The sequence below is a fragment of the Clupea harengus genome, chromosome 1, assembly GCF_900700415.2.
Source record: "Clupea harengus chromosome 1, Ch_v2.0.2, whole genome shotgun sequence".
Classification (NCBI taxonomy): domain Eukaryota; kingdom Metazoa; phylum Chordata; class Actinopteri; order Clupeiformes; family Clupeidae; genus Clupea; species Clupea harengus.
The window spans coordinates 1,991,312-2,006,375 of NC_045152.1; the positions used below are offsets into that span (position 1 = coordinate 1,991,312).

General features: G+C 42.5%; 1 protein-coding gene across 1 annotated transcript; it reads left to right on the forward strand.

The window, feature by feature from the left end:
- The first annotated feature begins 622 nt into the window (after positions 1–622).
- On the forward strand, positions 623–11,982 carry LOC105908947 (transmembrane channel-like protein 6). The gene is made up of 19 exons (XM_031563754.1): positions 623–715; positions 1,469–1,536; positions 2,081–2,212; positions 2,435–2,584; positions 3,090–3,198; positions 3,369–3,450; positions 3,766–3,999; positions 4,479–4,669; positions 5,023–5,158; positions 6,617–6,778; positions 7,903–8,033; positions 8,298–8,379; positions 9,882–9,979; positions 10,066–10,161; positions 10,390–10,465; positions 10,561–10,694; positions 11,029–11,202; positions 11,506–11,584; positions 11,735–11,982. The coding sequence occupies exons 1-19, from the start codon at positions 672–674 to the stop codon at positions 11,798–11,800; spliced, it is 2,244 nt and encodes a 747-aa protein (XP_031419614.1). The 5' UTR covers positions 623–671; the 3' UTR covers positions 11,801–11,982.
- Positions 11,983–15,064: the final 3,082 nt, after the last annotated feature.

Here is a 15,064-nt window from a genome sequence, read left to right on the forward strand (position 1 = left end):
ACATGGAACCCAGGAAGTAAACAAGAGACGAATGGTCATTATAAAATAATAGTACAACACAAAGTACACAAGCAACAGCAACCAGAACATGACACCTTCATGACTCAGTATGTAACCCAACTCTTCTTGGTACAGTCCATGGTTGTCTCCCACCTTGATGCTGCCATTTCCTTCTTGCAGACCTCCCAGTATACACCTGTTTATATCTCACTCCACATAGCTCTCATGCCTTAGAACTATCACATACGGCATGTTTCCAATGAAAGCTTGAACCTGTCCATTTTGCCCAGAACCCATAGAAATGAAAGCTTGAACCTGTCCATTTTACTCAGAACCCATAGAAATGAAAGCTCTACTCTTTCTGGCACAAGCTACTACTTTATAGTCTGACATTCTAAACGGATTTTTAATGACTCTGTTGTGTACTACCCTTTTGTCATTCAATAACGATATTAATAACCTAATGCACATTTAAAACCTAATGTGTACTGTTTGGGTTACTTTTGTTCTGACTTCACAGAAACTGTAATAGACAAACTTTGCAGTGTGTAACTTCTGCAAACATTACTGAAAGTGCACACTCTGACTGTGCACTAAGTTGAGGAAGTTACAGAGTGCCCACAGAGACACAGGACACATTTCAAAGCACAAAGCAGCAGCTGGTGGCCAGCATGGCTGCGAGGGATGATCAGAGTATTGAGGTGGTGAGCTCTGGGTAAGATGCCTTTCTCTGCATATCTTTATGATAATGTCAGCTGATGACAGTAAATACGTTTGGTCTTAAAAAGAGTAGCTTGTATGTCTTTGATTTCAGCAATTCCTTAAGAGGCTGACAACACTCTCCAAAAATGTGTGTTACACTCGAATAGTCGTTCTTTTTCAAACTCTGAGTTGCCATAATGCTGCAGTTACATTGTGTTTCTAACATCATACAAAATAGCTAAATATTATTTGTCTGGAAAGGATTGCCGCGACATAACGACATAAATCATCTTGAATCTGTATCATGAATCATGGTGAAAGCACTGACAGTACATTTAGTAACCACACTAGAGAGCATACATTTGAATCTTTAAGATTTTGTATAAAGAAATCATGACGTAAATAGCGGAAGTGCGCAAAACATTCTACTTACAATACAATTCTGTGTGATTCTGCTTAAGGATAACAAGCCCATGGAAACTGTCTGTGGGGTTTTGGAGACTTATTGACTAATCTTTCAGTGACAAACTTCTTTAACAGTTAGCAGAAAAGCATTTATGGTGTCAGCTGTTTGTGTAGAAAGTGATATGTGAGAAAACTGTTGAACGAACCCACTGTATTTCCTCTTACACTGTACGTTTTCCATTTGCCCTGGTCAAAATCTCTCTCTCTCTCTCTCCATCTCTCTATCCCTGTGTGTGATAGAAATGTTGAGATTTACATTTACATTTACATTTAGTCATTTAGCAGATGCTTTTGTCCAAAGCGACGTACAAGGGATAGGGATGGTGGAGATGGACTTTTGGACAGACTCAGACTCAGAGTCAGACCCAGGTGAGGCATGAGCACACATGAGCAAGTTGGCCATGTCATCCCACCCACAGACATCCTACTTCAAGTATTCACAAATTATAATTACCTACTAAACTTTATTTACTGTCATCCCACCCACAGACATCCTACTTCAAGTATTCACAAATTATAATTACCTACTAAACTTTATTTACTGTCATCCCACCCACAGACATCCTACTTCAAGTATTCACAAATTATAATTACCTACTAAACTTTATTTACTGTCATCCCACCCACAGACATCCTACTTCAAGTATTCACAAATTATAATTACCTACTAAACTTTATTTACTTTACTTTAAAGTGGCATGAGGTGGCATTTTCTGGAACTTTCCATTGTTGATCAGATCTATATCTCATATATATATATATATATATATATATATGCATTTATGGTGTCAGCTGTTTGTGTAGAAAGTGATATGTGAGAAAACTGTTGAACGAACCCATATATATATATATATATATATATATATATATATATATATATATATATATATATATCTGTGTGTGTGGTATATAGATGAGTTGGTGACCTTGGACAGTTATGGTGGGAGGGATGATCCAGGACAGCCCTGTATCCAAATCATGGATGAGTGCCCCACAAATGAGAGCGATGGCATCCCACTCTCAGCCATGCGGAGTCACACTATCAGTAGGTCACAGACACCTCCCACTCCATTTGCTAAGAAGCAAAACAATGTTTTCATACCTTATTCCATCCAGTCAATATCAGTAGTACCAACAGTGACACTTTTATTTCTATCAATACTATCACTTGCCATTGCTTTTTTAATGTTTTGTTTCTGTCATCCGTGGAAATGTGCAGATGACTTTTCCATGTGTGTGTTCCTGTGCTGTACTGTTCTCTCCTCAGGAGGACGCAGTCGGGCAGCAGTCCTCTCCCAGTACCTGGACTCTTCTCAGTGCAGGCGTCCGATGTCCACCATCTTCTCCCACAGGTCCACCATTCGCTCATGCCGTCCCTCGCACCCTGTAGAAACACACCAGGAACTCAGTGATGAAGGTAAGTGCATTGCTATGCAAAAGAAACCACAAGCCACCACAAGAACACGTGTCAGTCACAGTTACAACCATCCCTCTGACCAAAATAGCAACTCCACTTCCTGTCATATATTGTCACAGTAAAGCAAAAAGACATGAGTGTAGTATTTTTTTTTATTCCACTCAAAGTGTAGCCATAACAGTAGCCAGAAAAACAAATGACAACAGTAGTACTAAATGCTGCAAATGAACAAAACAGGTTCCACTAGCTTTGTTCTCATGTCAGTCTCATGTTCTCATTCTCTTGTGGTTTGCATGATACACAGGACATAATGTGAATCATTGCCTTGATATAGACGAAGGGTCTTCAAACTGTTGAACACTGTTGTTACCAGTGATTCAAATGGTGGATTCTCTCTGCAGAGACGACTCAGTACATGTTTCTAAAAAGAAATCTGATTCCACAGCAAGCTGTGCACATGTTTTCCTGAGGTTTTCTCAGCACACTCTGTGTGTGTTTGTTGCAGCGAGGCAAAGGAAGGAGCTGGTGAAGAACCTGACGCGTGTGTCCAAAAGGGAGGGTGTGTGTATGATTCGAGGTCTGCCCTTGAGTATGGACGAAAAGAGACATCTCCGGTACCCGAGAAATCCCAGCTTATATAAACAATAAAATAATAAAATGACTCATATGCTATCTTTTGGAATTAATGTCACTACAGCTGTTGATGACAGGACTGGTGAATGTTGATGTGTGATATCTTTCTTTGGTTTTTCTCCCATCTCCTGCCTTCACCCCTCCTATGCAGAAGAGAAGTGTATCTGGATGTAGAAGGCCCTTCTAGTTACATGGCCCTTCATTGCAGTTGGTTTCGATTTGCTCTAAGCGGGGTAGGTTTGTCAGCAAATACGAATTAACCCCGCACAAACACAGACACACAGGAAGGGACACACACGTATACATGAACACATGCACATACACATATACAACCATGCACGTTTCTAATTGTGGCGGGATACTGCAAAGAATACAAATAGATTGTGGTTCGTGACATACAGAACAGAGTACAGCAAAGAAGATAGATACCTCACACCATCATGTGTTCTGACACCCTAGTGTGAATACTAAGTATTTCCAAACAGCCAGTAACACACATACACTCACACACCCACGGGTGACGCTAGTTGTGTGTTTAACACCTCTAGGCAAGACAGCATGTGCACCTGTCAACCCTGTGGAGGGGCACTCTGAAGCGGGTCGGTGCTCACTTTGGCACGGGGGTCCTGTCCTATTTCCTCTTTGTGCGGACCCTTCTGCTGTACAACAGCATCATGGCTCTCCTTGTAGGCCTGTTTGTGGTGCTGCCACAGGCCACACAGGGCCCGGAGCTGCCCCCAGCCCGGCAGAACTTCAGTGGCCTGGAACTGCTCAGTGGAGAGGTGAGCAGGGGTGGGGACGTGGCCAGCAGAGAGTTATGTCCCATGTTCTGTTCCTTCACGCTGCCTTAACTGAGGCCATTAGTGCTATTTTTTGTATGATCCTTCTTTCATTGTTGTGGTAAATTGACATTCCGTTCACTCCTCCAGTAGGTTTCACTTTTCCTGTCTGTTCTTAGTAAATGGTGTGCCAGTAAAATGCTTGTCATTCAAATCATGTTTTCAAGCATGCATGTTCACAGTTTCTAGAGGTGTAAGCTGTTGTGGTAACTGTATTTCTCTCTCTCTTGCTCTCTCTCTCTGTCTGTCTCTGTCTCTCTCTCTCTTTCGCTCTCTCTCTCTGTCTGTTTCTCTCTGTCTGTCTCTGTCTCTTACTTCCTCTCATGTGGCCTCGCTTGCTCTTCATCTTTCTTTTCCATTTCACCGTGTTCTGTCTCTCTTTTATCTCTACATGCTACTCTGTGTCTGGCATTCTCTTCCAGGGTTACTTTACCAACTCACTGATGTACTATGGCTACTACACTAACACCAGCCTAAGGGAGGCCGGTATCTCCCAGGGTCCGGAGGCCTCTATCTTCCAGAAGGCAGGGGAGCTGGGCTACAGTATCCCCCTGGCGTACCTCTTCATCGTCATCATCTCTTTCTTCATCACCTGTGTCATGCTTGTGTACAGGTGCAACACGTTTGCCTCTCTCATGTCCACGGTGTCTATTCACATGGTTTACTGTATGCCTAAGGTGGAATGAAAGTCTTCTCTGAAATCCAGAAAATCAAGTATTATGATCATAGAGGGAACATGTATAAGCCCTCACCTCCAGCTCTCATCCAGAGATGGGAGTACTTAGAGAGGAATGTGCCCTTTTGCCTCATTTAAGTCGTCTGTGTGCAAAATATGTGTTCAGACTCAGATGGATGACATGACTTCTGGTCTATAAAGTTGAAAGGTAAAAGAGTTGATTTGCTGCGATTAATATTGATTGATATTACAGGTGTCATTGCCTCTGATATACCCCCTGCTTTTTCTAGTTTGTCTAAGTCTATGGGCAAGAGTTTGCAGTCCGAGGGGGGCTTGACAGTGTGGTTCTTTGGCTCCTGGGATTTTAAAGTCACCAAGAAATCCTCAATCCTCCTGAAGCAAGCCAGCATCCTCACCCAGCTAAAGGTGACAGAAAAAAAACCACAAAATCTCTTGAACATTAGATTCTTTATAACCGTATATTAAGAAAAATTAACAAAAATGGTCTTGCATTGTAGATGTAATCGTTGAAGCAATTTGGGGACAACAGCAAGTCAACAGTGAACAAATTTGAAGTTATTAGATAATTATCTGTCTATTAAAGGTGTCTGCCTTGAGATTTGATCCCTGCTTTGTGTGTGTGTGTGTGTATGTGTGTGTGTGTGTGTGTGTGTGAGTGTGTGTGTGGTATGCTGGATTTGATCATTGTCATTATCATGCCATTCAGAGGAGTCTGCAGTGGCTGCCAAAAGTGTTCCTTAGAAGATGGCAGATAAATAGCTTTTTAAAGCTCCATCCAAAGCTCCCACAAAACTTTTGGATCTGCATATTGTTTGCAATCTATTTCAATTTCAGTTATTTTACACATTGTGTGAGTGGAAGAAAAACATATGAATATATTTAAAAAATATATCTGTATTGAATTGGAATTAGAAATATGTTTAAAGAATTTGTGGTGTTGCATGTTTTCCTGCTTAGGCTATACCACACCTCAAAAAATGTTTAAGTGTCATGCGTCATATTTTAGGGGGGGGGGGGGCTCTATTGTATGTGAGCAAACAGGTTGGTTTAGTTTGACAGAACTGTGTGTTTGTCATTTCATAGTTCTGTAGGGACAGTACCTGCTTTTTTGATGACAGGATTTTTATTAACCATTTGGGAACATTAATCAGTGACTTGTACATTTCTAACAAGCCCTTAAAAACCTCAACTTCTTGCTCATGAATGTAACACTTTGGCCAAAGCTGTTGCTAAGTGATTTCATTCTCATGAACACAGGTGATAGACCATGTAGCCCTGTGGTCTCCTTTGTTTTTCTTCATGTCTCTCACTTCCTGTTTTAGTCACCCTGTCTTGCTCCCTGCACGTGCAGCAGAGAGATGTATCTTCAGACGGAAATGTCTTGTAAAACTTGCACACACCAATATGCAAGCAAGCACATCCTGTTTACAGTAGATGAAGCATAGGGAAAAGGAAGCTATGGTGGGAGGCGATGATGAAGAAATCAGTGAGGAAAAAAGTGCAAAAAGGAAACAAAGGGAGAAAACCTCAACTGCAACTCTTGCAGCTTGGGGAAGCTGTCCCATGTTGTTAATGTCCCAAGAGTTAATAGGTCCAGATTCTGTTTACACTCGACCTGTGTTTACTCGGATTATTATCAGCCATAGTGTTTAGTGTGTGAGCTGAAGTCAATAAGAACTGTAACCTTTTCTTTCCTCCAAGCCAAGATTAGAGACAGATCCATGAGTAGCTTTGTCTATCAAGGAAAGTAGTTAGACATCTGCCAACATTTGTAGAATGAATTTGTTGTTTGCTGTCAGTAGAGTTTTCTCCCCAAAAAAAAACAGGCCTGGTCCCCTCAATGTTACTTGTTCTCCCTAACAGGAACGGATTTCTGAGAGGATGGCGCGGAATAAGAAAGGAGGCTGGATGGTGAGGGTGTGGCAGTTGGTGGTGTGTGGATTGGTATGGATCATTTGTCTGAGCAGCACTGGTATCTGTGTCCTGGGCATCTACTTGTATGTTAAATACATCCACCTGGAAAAGGTGAGACTCGTTTGGTGTGGTCCTGGGTATAAGAGGTTGTAGAGGCTTTAAATAATGTGTTTATTAAAATGAGAGGCTACATTACACTAAACACCTGTACAACTATGTTTGAGGCAGGGCCTATGAGTTATGAAATCTTTGACTATTTAAATACTTATAAGGTATCTTTACGAGTCATTACTGCTGTGTATGGGGAGGACCGATCACTCTTTGCACAGGTTCTAGCATAGCATGTATAAAATATAGAGTACAGACAGGGTAAGGCGCAGGCTAGCTTGAAAAGTGCCACCCAGAAATAATCTTAAATCCATGCTTATCAGTATTTAATGACACCACTCACTCCTTGTCCATCAACAATTCCATACCACGTATGATGCAAATATATGCCCTAACTGCCAGGAAAGAAAACTGTCTATTCTAATATGTACAACTGTGAAAATAGCCTCACAGTACTGCACTCTCCTGTTGGCAGGACAGTCTTCATTATGTTGGAGATTTTATTTGAAGTAATGATGATGATGATGATGACGATGATGATGATGATGATGATGATGATGATGATGGTGGTGATGATGATGTTGATGATGATGTTGATGATGATGATTAATCAAGGCTTAATCAATGAGATGTCAACAGATCATCACTGACAGAGTACAAAAAAGGTTTAACAGAAATACAATGACACCAACATGTTTGTGGTCTGCGGGTCATGCTGGTGGTAGAAATTGGAATGATTTGAAATGCTGAACAGATTGTAAAGATTTAACATACATGCTTGGCTATTAATGTGTGGAAATCAGTCTAAGTGAGATAGAGTGAGGCAATGGGGGTAGACAGCGATGCAGAGTCACTGGAGTGTGGACTGGAGAGTTCTGCCGAGTGTTATCTGTGTATCTGAGTGCTGTTAGTCAATCAACAGAGAACTTACACAATACAAGCACACAGACACCCTCACGCCTGCTAATACTTCTGCAAGCCATCGCACCATGCATAAATACTCAACATCAAGGAATATATGATTGTGTGTATGTGTATGTGCGTGTGTGTGTGTGTGTGTGTGTGTGTGTGTGTGTGTGTGTGTGTGTGTGTGTGTGGTGTGTGTGTGTGTGTGTGTTTCAATGCAGGTTAAGAATGTCTTAGGGCTGCCTTTTCTGGTAAGCCTTGTGAATCTGGTGCTGCCAGGCCTGTTCAGAGCAACAAGCAGGGCCGAACGCTACCAGTCACCCAGTACACAGGCATATGTGGCCATCTTAAGGTGAGCTCCAAGACTGCTAGTAACACAATCCAAAGCCACAGCATTACACAAACACAACCACAACAACCGGATACACTGTAAAATCTCTAGGGTGAAGTGTTTATTTTTAGTTCAATCTAGTCCACAATGTCCTGTATCTCTAATGAAAATGATATTTTTGTGTGTATTATCAATGATCTTCACTGAAATTCTGATTTGCGGCCGATGACCCTGATTTCCTGTTTCACGCTAAGCCCTTATGTCTGCATCTTTCCTCTTCCTCAGACATTTGCTGCTAAAGTCAAGCATTCTCTCCGTGCTTTCCTTCCATTGGATGACAGATGATCACAGAAGACTTGGTCAAGAGGTAAGAATTCAGGAATGCTTGTGTGCACCTGTCATTGCACCTGTGACGTACGTAAATCTGAGCCAAAATGCATAAGCAACAATGGCATGCAAGAGTGTGTCTTCACCAACATGTGCCTTAAGAGAACAGAGAACCCCCGTTCATCTAATCCAGGGGTCTCAAACTCAGGCCCCCCCGAGCGATTTCGTCCGGCCCGCAGGCTCCTCAGAATTTTGCAAAAAGTTCCATTGATTTAAAAGTTGGCCGCTGCCATTTGCAACGGGTTTTGTACTTCTAATTCACGTCTTTCATATCATTCCGCAAGTAGTCCAGTCATTTAACGTAATGGAAACTGAATTGAAGTCAGCAGGTAATGCGTTGCTAAGCAACACCTGGAACTTTAAAGATCTATCTGCGTGAAGAACTATTATTTCTTTGCGGAATGGCAACAAAATCATTTAAAATAAGTATTTTGGAGGAATGTCTTCTATTGTTTTGACAAGTAACCAAATAATAAACGGGATTATGTATAGTCCAGCGGTCATTATCAGAAAATAAATCTATCTGCGTGTCAAAGGCAAACGTTTTAGTGCGTATTCTGTGGCTCTGAACGAGAGTAGCCTACTGATATAAATGATAATGCTTAGCTCGCGATTTTTTCCCGCGGTGTTAACAACCAGTTTGAAGTGGCAGAGGAATTACTTTGTGTAAAAACAATGCAAGGCCGTACCACAGCTAAGGATGGAGCATGCTGGTCTGTCATTGAAGTTGCTCCTAGGAATAATACATTTATTTTATAAATAAAAATGATTCAGATTTTTGCTGAAACTTTATTCAGTTTTCTGCTTTGTTTTGTTTATTTGCAGCCTTGTTACCAACTATACAAAAGTGGTGCAGTACAGCATTTGCTTTGAAATGTGCATGTATGAAGGAAAAATATAGATGTAGTTGTCGATGAAGACATTATCCCACTATTACTGCTGTAAGTCATGGGCTATCAATGGGACAAAGTGATCCTAAAGAGCAACTTTAACAAACACCTTTATCCAAAGAGCATCTTGCATTGCCCCGGAATTGAAACTCAGATCAGCTACTAGTTATTCAACACCACTAACCATTGTACCACTGATCACACATGGTAGATTTGCCAACTCAAAAGTGGTATCTACAGTATTGTGATAGGCAAGCCAACAGATAAAAAATGGCCCCCCAATGACCAGACTGGACGCTCATCGGCCCCCGGGTAATTTGAGTTTGAGACCCCTGATCTAATCAGTCACCTCTATGTTAGTGTTGGGAGACCTACATTCGTCTAATCAGTCACCTCTATGTTAGTGTTGGGAGACCTACATTCGTCTAATCAGTCACCTCTATGTTCTCAGTGTTGGGAGACCTACATTCATCTAATCAGTCACCTCTATGTTCTCAGTGTTGGGAGACCTACATTCGTCTAATCAGTCACCTCTATGTTCTCAGTGTTGGGAGACCTACATTCGTCTAATCAGTCACCTCTATGTTCTCAGTGTTGGGAGACCTACATTGGTCAAGAGCTTTACCGGCACGTGGTTACAGACCTGGTCATGACCCTGCTGCACACCCTCTGTGGCGAGTTCCTGTGGAGGTAAAGCGGTTATGGACTAACTTATGTGCTGATCAGATTCAGATTCAGATTCAGAATGACAGCGTGGCGTCTGTGTATCCCCACAGCCAGTGCGTGATAGGGGTGCGGAGGAGAGACCAGAGGCCTGTGTTTGACATCGCACGGAATGTTCTAGACCTCATTTATGGGCAGACTCTGGCCTGGTAACACACCCCTTTACACATAGACATACACACATATAGTTCTTTATATGCACACAAGCACACCCATACAAACAGACACACACCCTCACCCACACATCCATACAAACAGACAGACGGTCTCTCACACACACGCACGCACGCACGCACACACACACACACACACACGCACGCACGCACGCACGCACGCACGCACACACACATTCACTGTCTGTACCTTCACTCTCTCAGGGCAGGAGTGTTGTTTTCTCCATTGTTGCCGGCTGTGCAGATACTCAAGCTACTTCTTCTGTTCTACATAAAGAAGGTACTTTAGGGTAAAGGAGGCACTTTCTACAGTGGAGCATAGAGCACTGTGTGTCTCCGAGCGTATCCAGTATGTGTGTGTGTGTTCACCTGCAGGCCAGTCTGCTGCTGAACCACCGTCCCTCTCACCAGCTCTGGAGAGCCAATCGGATGAGCACAGTCTTCACCACTCTCCTCTGTTTCCCAGCATTCACTGGGGTGGCGGGGTGTGTGGCCTACACCATGTGGACGTAAGGATAGGAGTCTCCACACATGCTGAACACATCCCTATTTGTAATCAAACCCAATGTGGTACTTCGAGATTCATAAAGATTGCGTCACCAAGTTGCATACGTGTGTGTGTGTGTGTGTGTGTGTGTTGTGTGTGTGTGTGTGTGTGTGTGTGGTGGTGTGTGTTGTCTGTTGTGTGTGTGTGTGTGGGTGTGTGTGTGTGTGTGTGTTGTGTGTGTGTGTGTGTGTGTGTGTGTGTGTCTGTGTGTGTGTGTGTCTGTGTGTGTGTGTGTCTCTGTGTGTGTGTGTGTGTGTGTGTGTGTGTGTGTGTGTGTGGTGTGTGTTGGCTGTCAGGGTGAAGCCATCCCTCACGTGTGGTCCCTTTCGGTCGCGTTCCACTATGTTTTCATTGGAGAGCGAGTGGGAAGAGCTGAAGGATGCCCATTACAGCCTGGCATGGCTGTCCGTGGTCTACACCCACCTACTGAAGAAACCCATCTTCCTCTACATCATTGCCACGCTATTACTGTGAGTGCCCCTTCAAACACAACTTTATTTGATTTATGCCTGTAAGTAACAATAGCACATAAGGTGTATTGTATTATGTACATAAGATGTATTGTACCTATTCATTGGCCAAGAAGAGGAGCAAATTGGTATTTAACCAACCTTTCAATAAATACCAATGATATGTTTAAGTAGGTATGTGTGTACTTGAATATAGACGGTGTGTACTTGAATATGGACTGTGGATACTTGAATATAGATCTACCCTCCATATTGCTTTGAATGTCAGTACTGTCAGGCTGTTAATATATTGGTGATGTTCAGGTTGGTGATCTATATAAATAAACAAAGGAATGAAGGACAGAAAAGACTGATTTCCCTCCTGAAGAAGCAGATCAGAAATGTGAGTTTATTTTTTTCCTTCTGGTAAACTGATTATGAGTGTGTGTGTGTGTGTGTGTGTGTGTGTGTGTGTGTGTGTGTGATTGAATGAATTGCGGGGGAAAATGGGTGTATTTACATGTCTATGTGTGTGTATGTCTATGTGTTGCAGGAAGGGGAAGATACAAAATTTCTCATTAGTAAACTGAACACACTTCACCAGGAACACCAAGAGTGATATCAGGTATCCAAAAAGCCTGCCAGGACTTCCAAGGAAAGAGAAGAGGCAGAATGCATGACCTCCAGTTTTTTCTTTGTTAAAGAATACTTTGGAACTTGGAATAGTCAATATGTTATGTAAGAAAACGTGCCGTTTATTAGGTAGAATAAAGAGTGTGTTTGACATATTTTCAACTGCAACTATGCCATACATTCTCATATACAGTATGGTTTTGTATGGGGCTTGGTGGGGGCGTGTAGGGAACGGGATATGAAAGGTGTGAATGCCAGGCTGACCATGGCCATATAAATGCCTATAGGCCCGGCTTCAACCATCTTGCCTCTGCTGACACAAAAGAGAACAATCAAATCTAATGGCCCAAACCCCTGGTGTGTCTGAGACTAAGAGTAGGGATCAATTTATATGGCCTGGTATTTGAAACCTGCCCATATCTAACACATATCATGGTCCTTTTATGATTTAGTACAGTAAATGTTTTACATATGGTTCCTTTAAAACTCAATCAAATATATTGTGCAGGGGTTGGGGATACTTTTCTATAATTAAATAATCAAACTTAACATGTCATTTTGACAACCCTAGTGTCACAACCTCTGCTGCACAGGGGGAGAGCCTGTCCGGCAAGGTGTATGGGAATTTTGTTTATGTTTATGTTTTGATGAGTTATGTTTAGTTATGGTTCGCTGACATGGTGCATGTAAATTTAGCTAGGAAAGCAAGGGTGGCAGGATACACAACAGTGCACAACTGGCGGGAGACAGCTGCAACACGCACCACATATGGATATATATATATTTATATCCATTTTCATCATTTTATGTATATATACCAGTTTGATAGGGACATGGGTATTCCAAATCTGAAGATCCCCGATCACTACTAGAGGCCCTCAGAACCCCTTATAATCTGAATCTGAAAATCTCTCTGGGGGGGGGGGGCCCAACTTTCTGTTCTGCTGGGGGGGGGCAACTTTCTGTTCTGCTGGGGGGGGCCCAACTTTCTGTTCTGCTGGGGGGGCCCAACTTTCTGTTCTGCTGGGGGGGCCCAACTTTCTGTTCTGCTGGGGGGGCCCAACTTTCTGTTCTGCTGGGGGGGGCCCAACTTTCTGTTCTGCTGGGGGGGCCCAACTTTCTGTTCTGCTGGGGGGGGCCCAACTTTCTGTTCTGCTGGGGGGGCCCAACTTTCTGTTCTGCTGGGGGGGGGCCCAACTTTCTGTTCTGCTGGGGGGGGGGCCCAACTTTCTGTTCTGCTGGGGGGGCCCAGCATCCTTAGCAGTGCCTCTGTCACTGACAAACACATTCTAGACATACAAGGTCATAGAGGACCTCCCATATAGTGCAAAACAGACATTTAAAGCAGTACATGTCTATAATTATCACCTTATAATTATATCTCCCTCATTTGAATGGAGGTCGGCATTGGCATGTTGGGGAGGTAGGTCCACCTGGGTATTAAGGTTACATGTGTGACAAAAAAGAAAACTGTTTTGTTGGTGGCTGTACACTCAGGTGTGAAGCAGCACCTGTGAATTACTGTCTGTGGTTTTGCAACCTGTCCAGTTAATATAACCCTATATAATATACTACATTAATGTATACACTATCATCATAATACGTTTAAATATAGCGATCATCAAGTTTGAACCTATACATCACAGGCATGTATTGGCTGCTTACTTTTGGCAACCATTTTGTTTCAGCAAGCCAAATGGAACTTCAAGAGATGCAAGCAAATGTAGCCAAGTATAAGCATACCAAAATTTCAGCAGAACATGTGACTTTTTTTTTCAAACATTACTCATTGGAGTAATTCGGTGAGTAGCGCAGATGAGGTAGAGGAGAGTGGTCGTGGCGACTCTACATTCAGACTCGTTCAGTGTGAAACTTGTGAAACGTGTGGCAGAATTCTCTGCCTTATCAGGCACTGACACGAGTGTTTTGTTATTGCCAAACTGAGAGCCACGGCAGAACAACTGTCTGCGCCTCTACCAAAGGGGGAGTAGGGAGACCTGCCATACAAATTTCATCAGATGCTATTGAAACTTGCATGTATGAGTGGGAAATTTAAATTCTAATTTCATACTGAAATGCTTCTATATTCAATACCTTAGCATGAGATGCATTGGTATCAATGGACAACTCTTGGAATGACAGGAAAACAACAGTGTGTAGCTCTTTGAGAGCAGCTGTCTGAAATGTTGGACAGCCTGATACAATGACAGACCTGTCTGAGGGCAAACATTTGGCTTCATCTCCAAAGCGATGATCTCCAAAGCGGTGTTCGTGGCGACTGACACACCATCAGACAAACATCACAAACATGCAAAACGTAGCCTGTTCAAACAAGATGATGGGTAAGGTAACGCCTCCTCACCCTCCTCCATATAAAATGGGCGCACACTTCAAGTGCGAGTCAGATCGTCAAGGAGCAACCACAGCTGAAGGAGTCTGTCACCTGTCAGGTGAGTGCACCTGTGTACCTGTGTAGCTATTACTAGCACGTTATACCAGTCAGACAAGCGACTCCTTGTTGTCAGAGAGACAGGCTGTGGCTGAGTAAGTAATGAAACTAATGCATTGCAAAACACAAAAATTGTTGAGATTTTCTTTCTTGTATTCGAATAAATATTTACAGTTTGTAAAACGGAAAAGTTAGAGATTCCGGAAACCCAAACATGAGATATGAGACACGAAATAGGACAAATATCTGACCGTGCATATGTGACTGATGATTGTGCTTTGTGGTGGGACAAGAATCCTCTACATGATATCTATTGTGAGTGTGTCAATAATTAAAATAAGTAAATTCTGTGCTTTGTAAGGGACCACAAGAATTTCCAGTGTAAAATTAGTGTGGATAGCAGTGTATGTGGGCATGATTAGTGTATTCTGCACAGAAGCAGGAGTTATCTCACTGGAGTGAGAAGTCTGAGAGTTATCTTCTTGGGAAGTATAATTTCAATGTGTGAGTGTCAATAAAGCATTTCAGGATTGTCTTCCTTCTACTCGATTCTCGTTCAGCTGAATGACCATATGATGGTGCACAACAACAATAATGCAGGTTTAAAGGTGCAGTCCTTGATTGTAGTCCATTACACCTTCCATTGAATTCAGAGAAAGTCTCCTCACGTTCCTCTAGCTGTCCGTCCTAAAACATTGCCAGGATTAAGGACTGCACCTTTAAATTTGCTGTGTGACATGTCCGTATACATGTCAGCAGTTTGGTCTTCTCTGTGTAATGTGTGATGTTGTCGGAGTGGGC